Below are 16,442 nucleotides of genomic sequence, written 5' to 3' on the forward strand. Positions count from 1 at the left end.
AGGGTATAACCATGTAAGTAGCTTCAACATGTGGCTTTTTCCTCCCCTGTCTAGAAACGTTTTAAGTCTTCACCTTTATCCTCACTGTTCAGAAATATCACACTGACATGCCAGAGTGGGTCTTTATTCCTTGTTCCTATCGTTCATTGAACCTGAGAATCTTATCTTTCAGATCTGGAGAATTACCTCATTTTACTGTTTAAAAATCTTCATTCTGGAATTCTAATCAATCAGAGATGGAACTTTTGAAGAGTCTTGATTAATTGTTTGTTTGTTTTGTCTTTTCTAGGGCCGCTCCTGAAGCATGTGGAGGTTCCCAGGCTAGGAGCCTAATCAGAGCTGTAGCTGCCGGCCTACACCACAGCACAGGATCCAAGCCCTGTCTGCGACCTATCCCACAGCTCATGGCAATGCCAGATCCTCAACCCACTGAGCGAGGTCAGGGATTGAACCTGAAACCTCATGGTTCCTAGTCGGATTCATTACCCACTGAGCCACAGCAGGAACTCCTGTTTGGGTTTTCTATTTCTTTGTTTATATTTTAGTTTTGGGGAGATGTCTTTTCTTTTCTTTTTTTTTCCTTCCATTTTTGGCCACCCTGCAGGGATCAGACCTGAGCTGCAGTCTCGACCTAACCTGCAGCTGTGGCAGTGCTGGATTCTTAACCCACTGTGCTGGGCCAGGGGTCGAACCTGTGTCCGAGTGCTCCCACGACGCCACTGATCCTGTTGCACCCCGGTGGGTCCTCTTTTCTTTCTTCTCTTTTGGCCCCTGCAGAGATGCTGCTGATCCTCTTCTACCACAGCAGGAGCTCCTGCTTCCAGTCTCTCTGTGAAATTTGTGTGTGTTCCTGTGTGTACCCTCTCTTTCCTCCCAGTTATTTCTTGTTCTCTGATTATAGCCTTTATAGTACCCAGTTCTGGTGTCATGAATGCTATTTCTTCTGTTTACTCCTTGAGGATAGTAAAGACTTTATTCTTCCCTTTTTTTTTTTTTTGTCTTTTTGCTATTTCTTGGTCCGCTCCCGCGGCATATGGAGATTCCCAGGCTAAGGGTCCAGTCGGAGCTGTAGCCACCGGCCTACGCCAGAGCCACAGCAGCCGGGATCCGAGCCGCGTCTGCAACCTACACCACAGCTCACGGCAACGCCGGATCGTTAACCCACTGAGCAAGGGCAGGGACCGAACCCGCAACCTCATGGTTCCTAGTCGGATTCGTTAACCACTGCGCCACGACGGGAACTCCCCCTTTTTTTTTTTTTTAAGTGGTTTATATATTTATTTATTGGCTCCCTACATTGTTTCTCTCTGGGATTCTTTCTTGGTGTCTGTCTTTCATACAGAGACTTTCTTTGGAATCTTGTAATCTATGGTTGTCTGTATTTAAGGTGGAACCCAAAGAAGCTGATGAGAAGCTGAGTTTGCATGCATAGGATGTTTGGCCATAGAGATTTCCTGCTGGGAGTTGTCCAGTGTTTGTTTTTTTGTTTGTTTGTTTGTTTGGGTCTTTTGGGAATTCCAGTTGTCCAGTGCTTTTATTGGAGACCCCCAGGTATCTGTGTCTTTAGATTTCTTCTCTGGGACCATTCAGTTCTCTAGATTAAGAATTCTCAGATGTGCCTGGGAGGAGCTGTGGTCCCATCCCTTAGAAGCAGTCTCATACTTAATTTCATCTCCTGCCCTCTCCTGCGTCTGTTGACTTTGTGTCCGGAGCCTCATTATCTTATCTACAGAATAAATTTTTAATCTCTTTAAGAGCCAGTTGTTACTGGTTGTATTGGGGCGGGCAGCAGCATTTCCCCCCCCCCCCACTGCCACACCTGAGTCATATGGAAGTTTCCAGGCCACAGATCATATTTAAGCCACAGCTGCAACCTGTCACAGCTGCACCAACGCCAGATCCTTTACCCACTGCTGGAGGCTGGGGATCGAAAACATGCCCCCACAGAGACAACAGATCATTAACCCACTGTGTCACTTTTGACTTTGGAATTAGCCCAGCAGCTCCCATGTTGCCTTTGGTCTCCCAGGACCTCCAAGTCTGGAGCCCTTGCACGTTGTTCTGGGGGAAATCATGTTGTTTCTGGTTATCGCGTCCTTCCCTCTGCTCTCTCTTCTCTCTGTTTTGGGAAATTACTGAAGGCGTTCCCGTTGTGGCTCAGTGGCAACGCGCCTGACTAGTATCTGTGAGGATGCGGGTTCGATCCTGGCCTTGCTTAGTGGGTTAAGGATCCGGTGTTGCCGAGAGCTGTGGTGTAGGCCGGCTGCTGTAGATCTGATTCAGCACTTAGCCTGGGAACTTCCATATGCCACGGGTGCAGCCCTAAAAAGCAGAAAAAAAGGAAAGAAAAAGAAAATTACTGAAGTATCTTTCCCACTGTTGTCTTTTCAACTTGTTGTGCTTTTGTGGTTTTGTGCTTTTGCTGTCGGCTTGTGTCTGTCCTCTCTCCTACAGTAGAGGAGACAGCAGAGAGAGGGAAAGGTTAGATCTTGAACCTCACTTAGTCTTGGCCTTGAAGCACTCAGTAAGTGGTTGTTGGTTGTAAGATCGGTAAAACCATACCTCTTCATCCTGGAATGTGCTCAGCTTCTTGAGACCTCAGCTGAATGGGTATATATTTTAGTCACAACGTTTTATGTGTGTGAAGATGATATTAATAACTTTACAGGAATCTTTGAGACTAGAGAGGAAAAAATTCCCACAATCAGAACATTCTGATTAATACCATTTTTGTATATTCTTCATATTTTATGTGTATTTTCAGTATACTTTTGGCCATAATTTTGTATCCTGTCTTTTTTCCCCCTCAGAATTTTATCCTACGCATTTTCTTTGTTGCTGCATAATCATAATTGTAGGTTTTCTTGGTGTATGCAGTTCCATTCATTACAACAACTCTAATGTTTTTGTCTCAAAATTCCATTAAACCTTTCAAATTGAGATCTTAAAAGTTTTTGTTTATTTGGGTTATACCTATTGCTGTTTACTGTATTGGGAGTTCAGAGTTCCCACTGTGGCACAACAGGATTGATGGAGTCTCCGCAGTGCCAGGATGCAGGTTTGATTCCCAGCCCAGCACAGTGGGTTAAAGCATCTGGCATTGCCACAGCTGCGGCATAGGTTGCAACTGTGGGTCAGATCTGATCCCTGGTCCGGGAACTCCATATGTCACAGGGCAGCCAAAAATGAAAAAAAAAAAAAAAAAAAAAGAAAAACTTAGCACTAAGAAACTTAAAATACATAATAATTCATTTAAAATAATAACAGACCTATTACATGTTGATAAATAAGTGTGTTTTTACGAGAACAATTTTCAAAGAAAATTGAGAAGAATGGCATTAATTTTTTGCAAGCCTTTTTAATGTCTGGTTTAATAGAAATTAGCTGGATTTTCATGTCTGCCTCTGCATTCAGACTTAAGCCCAGGAGACAGCATCTCAGGGAGCCTGAGAAACCGCTCTGAGAAGCTGAGGTGAGGAGGGAGGATGTATGGGCTGCCTTTTGCACAAAGGGAAGGTAGTAGGAACAGAAGATTCGCCGATAGCCAGGCTTAGAGGAGAGGAGCCGGACTGACGGAAGAGGAAGCGGCTGGGCAATGGCTGGGCGCACTGGAATCCCTGCTCTGACGCCACCTCAGCTGGGGGCCAGTCTTGGTTTCTTTCCCGAACTCCCTCAGGGCTCGCTGGCCTACCCTTGGGGGTGGCTGTTCCCGCAGAGACCGTGACACCTTTTGTCCACTGACAACAGCCCCGATGGCTCTGCAGTACTGCCGCAAAGTCGTGAGGGTGGAGGGGGGTGTTTGCAGCCGGGCACAGGTCTCCTGAAGGCGACTCCTAGTCACAGACGTCAGTCATCCTCGAAGGACTCAGTGTCCTCCCAGACACGAGGAGGTGTGAGGCCTGCGCCCGAAAAATCTCTTCTTGGGTTCCCGTCGTGGTGCAGCAGAAATGAGTCCGACTAGGAACCGTGAGGTTGCGGGTTCTATTCCTGGCCTCACTCAGTGGGTTAAAGCTCCGGCGTTGCTGTGAGCTGTGGCGTAGGCTGGCAGCCGTAGCTCTGAGTGGACCCCTAGCCTAGGAACCTCCATATGCCGCGGGAGCGGCGCTAGAAAAGGCAAAAAGACCAAAAAAAAAAATTTGTTATAATTCTCACTTAAAAAAAGACTTCTCTGAAAAATACCCAACTGGAGTTCCTGTCGTGGCGCAGTGGTTAAGGAATCCGACTAGGAACCATGAGGTTGGGGGTTCGGTCCCTGGCCTTGCTCAGTGGGTTAACGATCCGGCGTTGCCGTGAGCTGTGGCGTAGGCTGATGGCTACGGCTCCGATTAGACCCCTAGCCTGGGAACCTCCATATGCTGCGGAAGTGGCCCAAGAAGTGGCAAAAAGACAAAAAAAAAAAAAAAGCCTATCTGAAGACCCGTTCTTCCAGTTTTTCCAGTGCACAGAGTGCCTCCTTCCTGGTCTCCACCCTGAGCTCCGCTCACAGGTGCTGCAGGTCAGCAGCTACAGTGGCTCAAGTTTTGCTCCGTGTAGAGGCTGAGGGCGAGTGCCAGCGTTCAGTTCCTAGGCCTGGGGTCGAATCAGAGCTGCAGCTGCTGGCCTACGCCACAGCCATAGCAATGCCAAATCCGAGCTGCGCCTGAGACCTACGCAACAGCACATGACAACGCTGAATCCTTTAACCCACTGATTGAGGCCAGGGATCGAACCGGCATCCTCATGGATACCAGTTGGGTTGTTTCTGCTGAGCCACACTGGGAACTCCTAAATCAGTGTTCATAGTGACTTTGCAAAACAATAATTCACATTAATAATAATTTGAATCAGTTGTCTCTCTTTTTTTCGTTTTGAAGAGAAGGCTTAATTATCACTGGCGTTTTCCCCTAAAAACAGATATATGGGAAGGGGGTATTAGAAAAGATCATAGGCTTTGCTTATGTGTCTGATTCTTGAAAACGTTCTCGGGAGTGGGGAACTAAGAAGCAGGTTGAGAGCTGTGTGAGATGCGTGGAGGTGCCCTGTGGCTAGGAGGAAGATTGGCCTCCACTGTGGGTCCTTCCATGTACACAGCAGAGAGTTAATTTTCTCTGGTTAGTAAAACTTTTCCTGGATTGTACTTTTCTTTGAGCATACTCTAGGCTACTGTGTGCCCTGCTGTGTGTGCCTCTGACTTTTGTCTTCCAGAAGTTATTTAAAATCACTTGTCTGCTAATGGAACTTCAAGCCTCCTTGCCATTCTTTGTCATTTTGTCTTTATTGTTTAATTGGACTGTCAGATGGGAGAAGAGAGAGATGCATGTGATTAATATGCCATCTTTAAGCAAATGTTCTCATTATGGATACAAAAATGCTTTTTTTCGTTTATTTTTATTGAAGTTATACAGTTTAGTAGGAGTTCCTGTCATGGCTCAGGGGTTAACGAACCTGACTAGTATTCATGGTGACACGGGTTCGATCCCTGGGCTCACTTAGTGGGTTAAGGATCTCAGTAGGTCTCAGACGTGGCTCAGATCCTACCTTGCTGTGGCTTCGGTGTAGGGCGGTGGCTGCAGCTCTGATTCAACCCCTGGCCTGGGAACTTCCATATGCCTTGGGTGCAGACTGGAAAAGAAAAAAAAATTTTGCAAAAATAATAAAGGAGTTCCCGTAGTGGTGCAGCGGAAATGAATCTGACTAGGAGCCATGAGGTTGCAGGTTCGATCCCTGGCGACACTCAGTGGGTTAAGGATCCAGCGTTGTCGTGAACTGTGTTGTAGGTTGCAGAATCGGCTCGGATCTGGTGTGGCTGTGGCTGTGGCGTATGCTGGCAGCTCCAGCTCCAATTTGACCCCTAGCCTGGGAACTTCTATATGCCGCAGGTACGGCCCTAAAAAGGCAAAATAGTAATGATAATGATAATTTTTAAAAAGTGTTATCTCCCCTCCCTTTCTAATCTCTTAAGATGGCTACTTTCAGTCTTTTAAACTGATTTTTAGGTAGACTTAATGGCATGTTTTATTCTTAATTAGTTTTCAGTTTTAGGTATCATTATGGACTTTTCATTATGGGTCATAATTAACTTTAAAGAATTCATCTCTTTTGAAATATAGCACACATCCAGAAAAAGTGCCCAAATTTTAAGTGTACAGCTTGACGAATTATCATAAGGTAAATACATTTATATAACCATGACCCAGAACAAAAATACACCCAAGGCCCTCCTTTCTACCTCCTTCTAAGTATTTCACTGTCCTTCCTCCCCAAGATAACCACTGTCCTGACTTCTAAAACACAATATAGATTATTGGTTTTTTTCTCTTAAAATTATACTCATGGAATCATACAGTATTTTGTGTCTCCCTCTTTTAGTCCATCTTGTCCTTATGACATGCACCAATTTTTGTTGTGTGTTGTTAGGTTTTAATTGGAGGTTTTATTTTGTAACCAGCTGTTGTAGTTGATAGCTTGGTTTCCATTCATTGCTGTGGACTGAATTGTATCCCCCGAATGCGTATGTTAAAGCCTATTTGGAGATGTGGCCTTTGTGGAAATAGTTAAGGTTAAATTAAGCCATAGGGCCAGGCCCTGATTTGATAGGAGTTGTCCTTACAAGAAGAGATACCAAAGAGCTTGCTTTCTTCACTTTGTGGGGACGCAGTGGCAGAGTGGGCATCTGCAAACCAAGAGGAGAGGACTGTGCTGGCACCTTCGTCTCTGGCTTCCAGCCTCCCAAACTGTGAGAAAATTAAGTTTCTGCTCTTTCAACCACCCAGTCTGTGGTATGTTTTGTTACGACAGCCAGAACTGACTAATGCCATTCTTCTGGATTACTTTACTTTGCCTCTTAAAGGACTTGGGATTTTTTTTTTTTTTGCCTGCTCCTTTAGTGGTTGTAGATGCTTTAGCGTTTGTCAGGAGCAGATCGTAAGGATCTTTTGAGCAGGAGTCAATTGACAGGATATGGAAGACAAGGATTTTTCTCCAGTGGGTGTTTGCCGTGGGTTTGTAGGACTCTTGATTTGAGGAACGTTGGGGGAAGACCTTCTTATGTGTGAGCTCTCTTTATCCCTATTTTGTAATTTTCCACTTTGCTTTAGACAAATAAATGGAATAAATGGAATTTCCCGGAACTTTACACAAGTGGCAGGGACACTCCTGTTGCATCACCTAGGGAACTCCCTTGGCTGTGAGTGCACATGGGCATACCCACACCCCCTTCACAGCTTTGGGAGCCAGTGGGTGGTCTCACCAATCTCTTTCTTGCGATGTCCCACGGTGGCTGCCTCTTTGTAGTGACCTTGCGATTTGAGCTCTTCAGGCTCCAGCCCTGGGCCAAGATTATTTTGGTAGTTGAATCATCCCAGCAGGAAACTGGAAGGAAGAAGGGATTAGGAGCTTCCACTCAGGTTTCACTGCCACACATACACACGTCATGTTAAATGATAGTGCTTCGCTCCAAGGACACTGGCTTTTGATAAGCTGACTCTCTTCTCTACAGTTTGATTTAGCTGTATTTAGCCCAAAACATTTTGAGCTCTGGTTTTTACTGTAGATACTGTTTAAACAACAGTACTTAAATATATGAAAATATATAATAAAATCAGAATAGACTCTGTAGACAGTGGATATTGAGCAGAACCAGAAGAACTAGTGATCAAGGGGCCTATCATGAGAATAGAAGCAAAGTCTCAGAAGGTCAGAGGGAAGAGGAACTGGAAAGGCAGCATGTTTGGAGGATTTGTCCATGAGAAGGAAAAAGAAAACAGGGTTGTGGCCAGAACAGTGTTAGCTAATGGGCTTCTTTGGAAATTGGGAGATTGAGGTATACGACATAAAATTACTTACGAAAGTAAGGTTTGGAGAACATTGATTCATTCAACTTTAAACTAGTGAAAATTGTAAACCATATCGGTATTTGGTAAAATGCCAGAAACCCTGTTTCTCACCGTTGTGTCTCCGTCTCTAATGTGTGTATGGCTTCTGATGTGAGTGTTCAAGGCCTCAGCTCACCTCAGCAAGCATTTATATTTTTTAGGGCCACACCCGCAGCACATGGAGGTTCCCAGGCTAGGGGTTGAATCTGAGCTACAGCTGCTGGCCTATGCCACAGCTCGTGGCAACGCTGCATCTTTAACCCACTGAGCAAGGCCAGGGATCGAACCTGCGTCCTACTGGTTCCCGGTCAGATTCATTTCCATTGAGCCATGCTGGGAACTCCTCAGCAGGCATTTACTGAGTGCTTCTCATGTGCCTACCTGTGGTGTGGTAGGACTCTCACAGTGAGCAGGATGGCTTCTCAGTGGACATACACACAAGGTGATCATTGGTTTCATATTCCCACAGCTGGTGTTTCCATTTCTGTTTGTTTGCCCTAGTTCCCATAAGACCTAATGTTTTCCAGATACGGAGTTAGAATTCTGACTACTTTTCTGCAAGCATACACACTCATTAGCTCTCCCCTGGTCCATCAATTCTGATTTTTTTCCTCCCCCAGGTATAGTTAAAGGGGTAGAGGGTTCCTCCTTCAGGGTCAGACTCACTTTTTCTTTAGCTCCCCTGGAGGTTAGTTGGTTCATAGGGAGTAATCAGATAACATGGGCAGATGGAGGCTTTAGACCAGGTGAATCAGTTTTTAAAAAAAAAGTGTAGTTCAGCAGTTCTCAAAGGAGGAAGGTGAACCCTGGAGGTCTTCTGAGACCATTTTAGGCGGCCTGCAGAGTGAGAGCATTGTGGTAATACTATCAAGACATTATTTGCTTCTTCCATTCTTAGGAGCATGAAGCGGAGTTTTCCAGAGGCTTTGTGACCTGTGATACCGTAAAAGATTGACTACAGGAAGAGACACGCAGATTTCACTGACATGTTATTTATAGTAACGTAGTAGAGTTATTTTTTCAATTTTTTGTGACAAAATACACATAAATGTATTAACTTAAAAAAATTTTTTGGGGGTCTTTTTGTCTTTTTAGGGCTGCACCCGAGGCATATGGAGGTTCCCAGGCTACGGGTTGCATTGAAGCTGTAGCTGCCAGCCTACACCACAGCCACAGCAAAGATCCGAGCCACATATGCAACCTTCACAACATTTCACAGCAAAGCTGTATCCTTAACTAACTGACCGAGGCCAGGGATCGAACCAGTGTCCTCATGGATACTTGTCGGGTTCATAACCACTGAGCCACAATGGGAACTCCTTAACTTTTAAAATGTTTATTCCAGTGATATTAAATACATCCATAATGTTGTGCAGCCATCACCCCATTCATTTTCAGAACTCTTTTCAACTTGTAAAACTGAAACTATACCTGTTAAACATTAACTCCTCGTTTCCCTCTCCCACCACCCCCTGCAGCCACCATTCTGCTTTCTGTCTACGCTTTAGAATACTGTAGGCACCTCATCCACGTGGAGCCACACAGTATTCGTCCGTTTGTGACTGATTTCACTCAGCATAGTGTAGAGTTCATCCATGTTGTAGCCTGTGCCATACTTCCCTTCCTTTTTATTTTATTTTTTTTTATTAAAGTATAGTTGATTTACAATGATTCTTCAATTTCTGTTGTACGGCAAAATGACCCATGCACACACAGTTCCTTGTGCTGTACAGTAGGGCTCCATTGCCCATCCGTTCCAAATTTAACAGTTTGCATCCAGAAACCCCAAACACCCTGTTTATCCCACTCCTTCCCCCCTCTCCTTTGGAAACCATAGGTCTACTCTCTTTGGCCATGATCTGTTTGTTTTGTAGATAGCATCATCTGCCATACTTTAGATTCCACAAATAAATATCATACGGTATTTTTCTCCTTCTGGCTTACTTCACTTAGTATGAGAATCTCTAGTTCCTCCCATGTTGCTGCAAATGACATTATTTTGTCTTTTTAATGGCTGAGTAGTATTCCATTGTAAATATATGTACCGCATCTTAATCCATTTGTCTGTTGATGGACATTTAGATTGTTTCCATATCTTGGCTGTTGTGAATAGCATTGCAGTGAACATAAAGGTGTGTGTATCTTTTTGAATTACAGTCTTGTCAGGATATAGGCCCAGGAATGGGATTGCTGGATCATATACTAGTGTGTTTTTTGGTTTTTTTTGTCTTTTTTTGTGGATCTGCTCCCATGGCATATGGAGGTTCCCAGGCTAGGGGTCGAATTGGAGCTGCAGCTGCCAGCCTACACCACAGCCACAGCAATGCCAGATCCGAGCCATGTCTGTGACCTCCACCACGGCTCATAGCAACGCTGGGTCCTTAACCCACTGAACGAGGCCAGGGATCAAACCTGCATCTTCATGGATACTAGTTGGATTCGTTTCACTACCGACAGTGGGAACTCCCATGTGGTAGTTGTATATTTAGTTTTCTGAGGAACCTCCATACTCTTTCCCTAGTGGTTATATCAGTTTACATTCCCACCAACAGTGTAGGGGGGGTGGGGTACCCTTTTGTCCATACCCTCTCCAACACTTGTTATTTGTTAACTTGTTAATGCTGGCCATTCTGACCAGTGTGAGGTGCATAGTTTTGATTTGCTTTTCTCTAATAGTTAGTGATGTTGAGCATCTTTTCATGTGCCTGTTGGCCATCCTTAAGTCTTTGGAGAAATGTCTATTTAGGTCTTCTGCTCATTTTTCAAATTGGGTTGTTTGTTTTTTTGTTGTTGGCTTTGAGTTGTTTGTGTACTTTGGAGATGAGGCCCTTGTCACATTGTTTGCAGAGATTTTCTCCCATTCTGTGGGTTGTCTTTTCTTTTTTTAAAAAGAGATTTCCTTTGCTGTGCAAAGCTTTTGAGTTTAATTAGGTCTCATTGGTTTATTTTTGTCTTTACTGTCATTATTCTAGGAGGCAAATGAAACAAGATGTTGCTTGTGATTTGTGTTGAAGAGCTCTCTGCCTGTGTTTTCCTCTAGGAGTTTTTTGTACCTGGCCTTATATCTAGGTCTTTAATCTATTTTGAGTTTGTTTTTGTGTGTGGTGTTAGGGAGTGTTCTGCTTTCATTCTTTTACATGTAGGTGTCCAGTGTTCCCAGCACTGCTCATTGTAGAGACCATCTTTCTTCCACTGTATGTTCTTGCCTCCTTTGGCACAGATTGGTTGACCATAGTTGCTTGGGTTTATTTCTGGCCTTTCTATTCTATTCCATTGATCTGTTTTTCTGTTTTTGTGCCAGTACCATATTGTTTTGATAACTGTAGCTTTGTAGTATTGTCTGAAGTCAGGAAGCCTGAGTCCTCCATTTCCGTTTGTCTTTTGAATATTGCTTGTCTAGTCAGGTCTTTTGTGTTTCCATAAACAAACTTAATTCAGTGCTTATATTTATACTTTCTCAGTTTTCATTTGTAATGTGAATATTGATAGATATAACCATATTTGAGGTCATTATATTCTTTAATGTAAAAGGGTCCAAAAAGTATGAGAATCACTGTAGAAAAATCCTGCTGTATAGCACAGGGAACTATGGCTAGTCACTTGTAATGAAACATGATGGAGGGTAATGTGAGGAAAAGAACATATATATGTGTCTGACTGGATCACTTTGCTGTACAGTAGGAATTGACAGAACACTGTAAATCAAATATAATGGAAAAAATAAAAATCATATATGAAACAAAAACAATAAAACAAAAGAATTGTTGAAAAAAATCTTTGAATGCTTCCCCCAGATTTTGACCACAGTCCCTTTCTTCAGTGTGCTTACTGGGTCTCTGTTCTGAAGGACACACAGTAGGAACACAGTTCTACCGGTAGAGGGCCAGATCATTTGTGGTTCTGGACGTCAGGTGCAAAGCTGGGTTAATCACGTTCCGTAGTTCATGGCAAAGCTCTGTCTTCACTTAAGTTCCCTTCTGTCCCTATCATTACCCCCAGCCCCCCTTCGTGATGGTCATGGTTTCTAGTTCTGGATATCCCTAGTTCACTTTTAAGCAAGAAAAAGTGGAGTTCCCTGGTGGCCTAGTGGTTAAGGATCCAGCATTGTCGCTGCTATGGCACAGGTTTGATCCCTGGCCTGGGAACTTCTGCGTGTCTTGGGTGCAGCCCTCTCCACCCTCTCCCCAAAAAGACAAACTTAGTAGGTGAGGATGTAGGTGCAGTCTACTTAGTAAATATTAGTAAAACTTAATTTTTTCTTTTTTAAGATAGACCTTATTTGCATGAAGCTTCTCTTATCAATTATAAAATATTTATAAAATGTCAAGTATTATTGTAACTAGTTGAATTTTAAGTTTCAGCGTTTGTTTACTTGCTTGCTTTTCAACAATGCTACATGTCTGGTCATTTATAAAGTATTACCAGTTAGTCTATAATTACCAAATTCTTTTCTTTTCTTTTTTTTTTTTTTTTTTGGTCTTTTTAGGGCTACACTTGCGGTATATGGAGGTTCCCAAGCTAGGGGTCGCATCAGAGCTGTAGTTGCCAGCCACAGCCACAGCCATGGCAACGTGGGATTGTAGCTGCGTCTGCGACCTACACCACAGCTCACAGCTCAAGGCAATGCCTGATCCTTAACCCACTGAGCAAGGCCAGGGATTGAACCTGCGTCCTTGTGGATACTAGTCAGATTCATTTCCACTGAGCCACAATGGGATCTCCCAAATTCTTAAAGTCCATAAGTATTTATTAATTTATCTTTTTCTAGGTTGCAATAAAAATAATTGACAAAACTCAGTTGAATCCAACAAGTCTACAAAAGGTAAGATTGGTCCAGTGTCCAGTATTTTTTCAGTGATTTTCAGTGCTAATTGCATCTAATTTGTCCCTCATTTACCTCTACTATTGTCTGTATTTGTTGTGTTTAGTACAGTAAAACTTGCTCTTCCTCAAATGCATGCAGTTTAAGTTTAATATTGTTTACATGTGGTATTGTAGTAGTGTTGGATTTTTTTCCTTTCAGTTGAAGATAGGATTTCTAAACGTTCTAAATAGCCTAAACTGAAGGGTGTACTTTTAAGTCGAGTATTCTAAATATTGACTAGAATGGTAAAAAAGACAACATATCTTCATGTAATTAGTCTTAGGCAGAGTGACGCATCTTTCTTACAGCTAATACTGAGTATTTAAAGTCAGCACTTTGGCTTTATTAAACTACCATAATATGACTGAGGAGTGATGATTAGTTCATGTAAAAGGAGAGTACCATAGTTGTAGGCATGTTGGTGGTGTGTGTGGCCGTTTGTATTAACTGATGGAGACCAGAAGTTCTCAACCCTGGAGCGTGCTAAAATAACGTCCTGGTGACTGCCCTGTGGGGGTGATTTAATTGCTCAGGTAGGGAGGGCCTGGTCGTAGGTATTGCATTGGTACATCAGTGAATGATGAATGGTCTTCATAGTAAGAGCCTTCTGGTGCTTTTTAGTTTTGCAAAGCATTTTTATGTATTTCAGCTCATGGTAGTTGGAGGTACAGAAGCCATGAAATAAGAATACTGCCACTTGGCTGAATGTCTAACTTGACCTTGAGCAAGTCACGTAACTTTCTGGACCTTGATTTTCTCATCTTTAAAAATGGGAATAAGTTCACTAAGAGGAATAAGTGAGAAAGACAGGTACTACATGATTTCACTGGTATGTGGAATCTAAAAAACAAATAGACAAAATAAAATACAAACAAACTTATAAAGAGAACAAAACTGTTGGTTGCCAAAGGGGGTTGAGTGAAATAGGTAAAGGGGATTAAGAGATACAAATGTGCAGGTATAAAGTAAGCAGGTCACGGGGATGCAGTCAGTAATACTGTGATAATTCGGCATGAAAACAGGTTGTTGGACTTGTCGTGGTGATCATTTCGTGATGTATTTCATTGTCAGATCACTGTGCTTTACAGCCGAAACTAATCTAATGTGTTATGTTAACTCTCTGTCCATTAAAAATACGTAAATGGAGATTTAATCTTCCCATGATGGATATATTAATGAAATAATACATATAAAAGAACTTTGTAAACTGCAAAGCAAGTATATGTAAGATTTTGTTTGTTTGTTTTTGGTTTTTTGTGTGTTTTTTTTGTCTTTTGTCTTTTTTGTTGTTGTTGTTGTTGCTATTTCTTGGGCCGCTCCCGCGGCATATGGAGGTTCCCAGGCTAGGGGTTGAATCGGAACTGCAGCCACCGGCCTACGCCAGAGCCACAGCAACGCGGGATCCGAGCCGTGTCTGCAACCTACACCAGAGCTCACGGCAACGCCAGATCGTTAACCCACTGAGCAAGGGCAGGGACCGAACCCGCAACCTCATGGTTCCTAGTCGGATTCGTTAACCACTGCGCCACGACGGGAACTCCTGTAAGATATTTTAGGTGTAATGCCCTATGTACATTCCTGATGTATTTCTAATGGTTATTTTCCTTTTTTTTTTTTTTAATTGCTTTTTAGGGCTGCACCCATGGCATATGGAGATTCCCAGGCTGGGGGTCCAATCGGGGCTACAGCTGCTAGCCTGCACCACAGCCACAACAGTGCAGGATCTGAGCCGAATCTGCAAACTACACCACAGCTCATGGCAACGCCAGATCCTTAATTCGTTGAGCGAGGCCAGGGATCGAACCATGCAAACCCACAACCTCATGGTTCCTAGTCAGATTTGTTTCTGCTGCACCACGATGGGAGCTCCCATTTTTATCATAATTTTAAAGCTGTGTGTGTGTGACAGAAATAGGGAGGGAGATAGACTTTATCTTACAATGAAAATGTTATTTAAACAAGTGGTTCTAGGGCATATTGGGCCCTCAGGGGTTCTCAGGGTGGCCCTGGAAAGATCAGAAAATTACAGTCCTTTGTTCTGAAGATGAAATTGTATGCATTTCCTTAAGTTTCATTTCTTCGTATATCTAAGGACTCGATACTAACAAGTTAGGAGTTCCTAAAGTTTGGTATTCAAAACTAAAGTTAACATATAAAAAATTTGCAGAATTTAGTTCACCTGATGATGATAAATCTTTCTCTATTCATTTGTACCTGTAGATAACTGGAATTCTAGCAGTTTTCTAGGAATTTTATTGTAGTGTTGTCTTGAAATTGTTTTTAAATTTTTGGTTGCTTTTTTCATTTTTGGTTATAATTTTTAATTGCCACAGTTCTTTTTTATTATTATTACAAACTTGTATTTGTCACATCATTATCAGTTTAGTACATGGAAGTCGTCTGTCAGCCGCATGGGGTGATTGTGCCCATTCGCATCGCGATTGATTGCGGCACATAAATAAGACTTTCAGCTTTGTTTGTGGTATAGTTCAAGTGTGAACCATCCACAAAAGATTGATGCTAAAGACACATCTGTCTCAGTTAAGTAATTTGATAAGTATAATGTTTTCCATTTATAGGACATCTTTGTGTGTGTGTGTGTGTGTGTGTGTGTCTGTGTTTTTGCCTTTTTGCCTTTTCTAGGGCTGCTCCTGTGGCATATGGAGGTTCGCAGGCTAGGGGTCTAATCGGAGCTATAGCCACCAGCCTACGCCAGAGCCACAGCAATACAGGATCTGAGCCGTGTCTGCAACCTACACCACAGCTCACAGTAACACTGGATCCTTAACCCACTGAGCAAGGCCAGGGATTGAACCTGCAGCCTCATGGTTCCTAGTTGGATTTGTTTCCACTGAGCCACGATGGGAACTCCTGTAGGACACTTTTAAATCATGTGTTCATTTCTTATAAATTAGAAGCATTCTATAACTATTTCTTTCAGATTTTTCTTTGCTGAGTTCCTTTTCCATGGAAAAGTAATAGCAGAGTGAAGTACATCTGGCATCTTTTGCCTTTGGAATAGTTGGTTCTTAGAATTTTTTTTTCTTCCTCAGCACCATTCACAGTTGCATCACACTGGCATTGGGAACAGTGTTTTTGTTTTTGTCTTGTCTTTTTAGGCCTCCCCCAGGGCATATGGAGGTTCCCAGGCTAGGGGTCCAATTAGAACTATAGCCGCTGGCCTACACCACAGCCACAGCAACACAGGATCCCAGCCTACACCATAGCTCATGGCAACTGCAGATCCTTAACCCACTGGGCGCGGCCAGGGATCGAACCTGTGTCCTCATGGATACTAGTCAGATTCGTTTCCTTTGAGCCACAATGGACACTCCTGGGAACAGTTTTTATATTGTGATTTTAAACTTTGGGGTTTAGCGCATGGCCTTAGGAGCTAAGATTTATGTTAAGGAACACTTCTGTCATCAACAATGACAATATGTAATCTCTTTGTACTGCCACTACTAAAAACTGTGGACTGAATAACAGTGCTTGACCACAGGTGTTAAAACACTGTCAATTTCAAAATGTTTGCAGTATCCTGGCGTATTACACATTAAATCATGTACATTTAGTAAAGACATATAAGTAAATCTGAGTTGACGGCATATTTGTAAACTTGTTATTTTCACTAACAAGTTCATTTTATCTTTTTAATAAATGTTACATATTTTAATATATTTTATATAATATAGATTGTTATATATTATATTAATTTATATATA

At 42.8% G+C, this 16,442-nt stretch overlaps 1 protein-coding gene across 12 annotated transcripts in view; it reads left to right on the forward strand.

Annotated features, from left to right (window-relative positions):
- Positions 1-16,442, forward strand: part of MARK3 (microtubule affinity regulating kinase 3) — a 113,490-nt gene that overhangs the window by 29,968 nt on the left and 67,080 nt on the right. For 10 of the 12 annotated variants that reach the window (XR_007137189.1, XM_047797265.1, XM_047797267.1 and 7 more), the window contains exon 3: positions 12,622-12,675. The exons of 1 other annotated variant lie outside the window; for it this stretch is intronic. Coding sequence is in view for 9 of the 11 variants with exons in the window: in XM_047797265.1 (XP_047653221.1) it covers positions 12,622-12,675 (54 nt within the window). In the remaining 2 variants the exon portion in view is untranslated. Of the gene's footprint in view, positions 1-12,621; positions 12,676-16,442 lie in introns of those variants that run through there. One more of the 12 variants, XM_047797276.1, reaches the window with a different exon arrangement.

Source organism: Phacochoerus africanus, chromosome 9 (genome assembly GCF_016906955.1).
Source record: "Phacochoerus africanus isolate WHEZ1 chromosome 9, ROS_Pafr_v1, whole genome shotgun sequence".
In the NCBI taxonomy this organism is placed as follows: domain Eukaryota; kingdom Metazoa; phylum Chordata; class Mammalia; order Artiodactyla; family Suidae; genus Phacochoerus; species Phacochoerus africanus.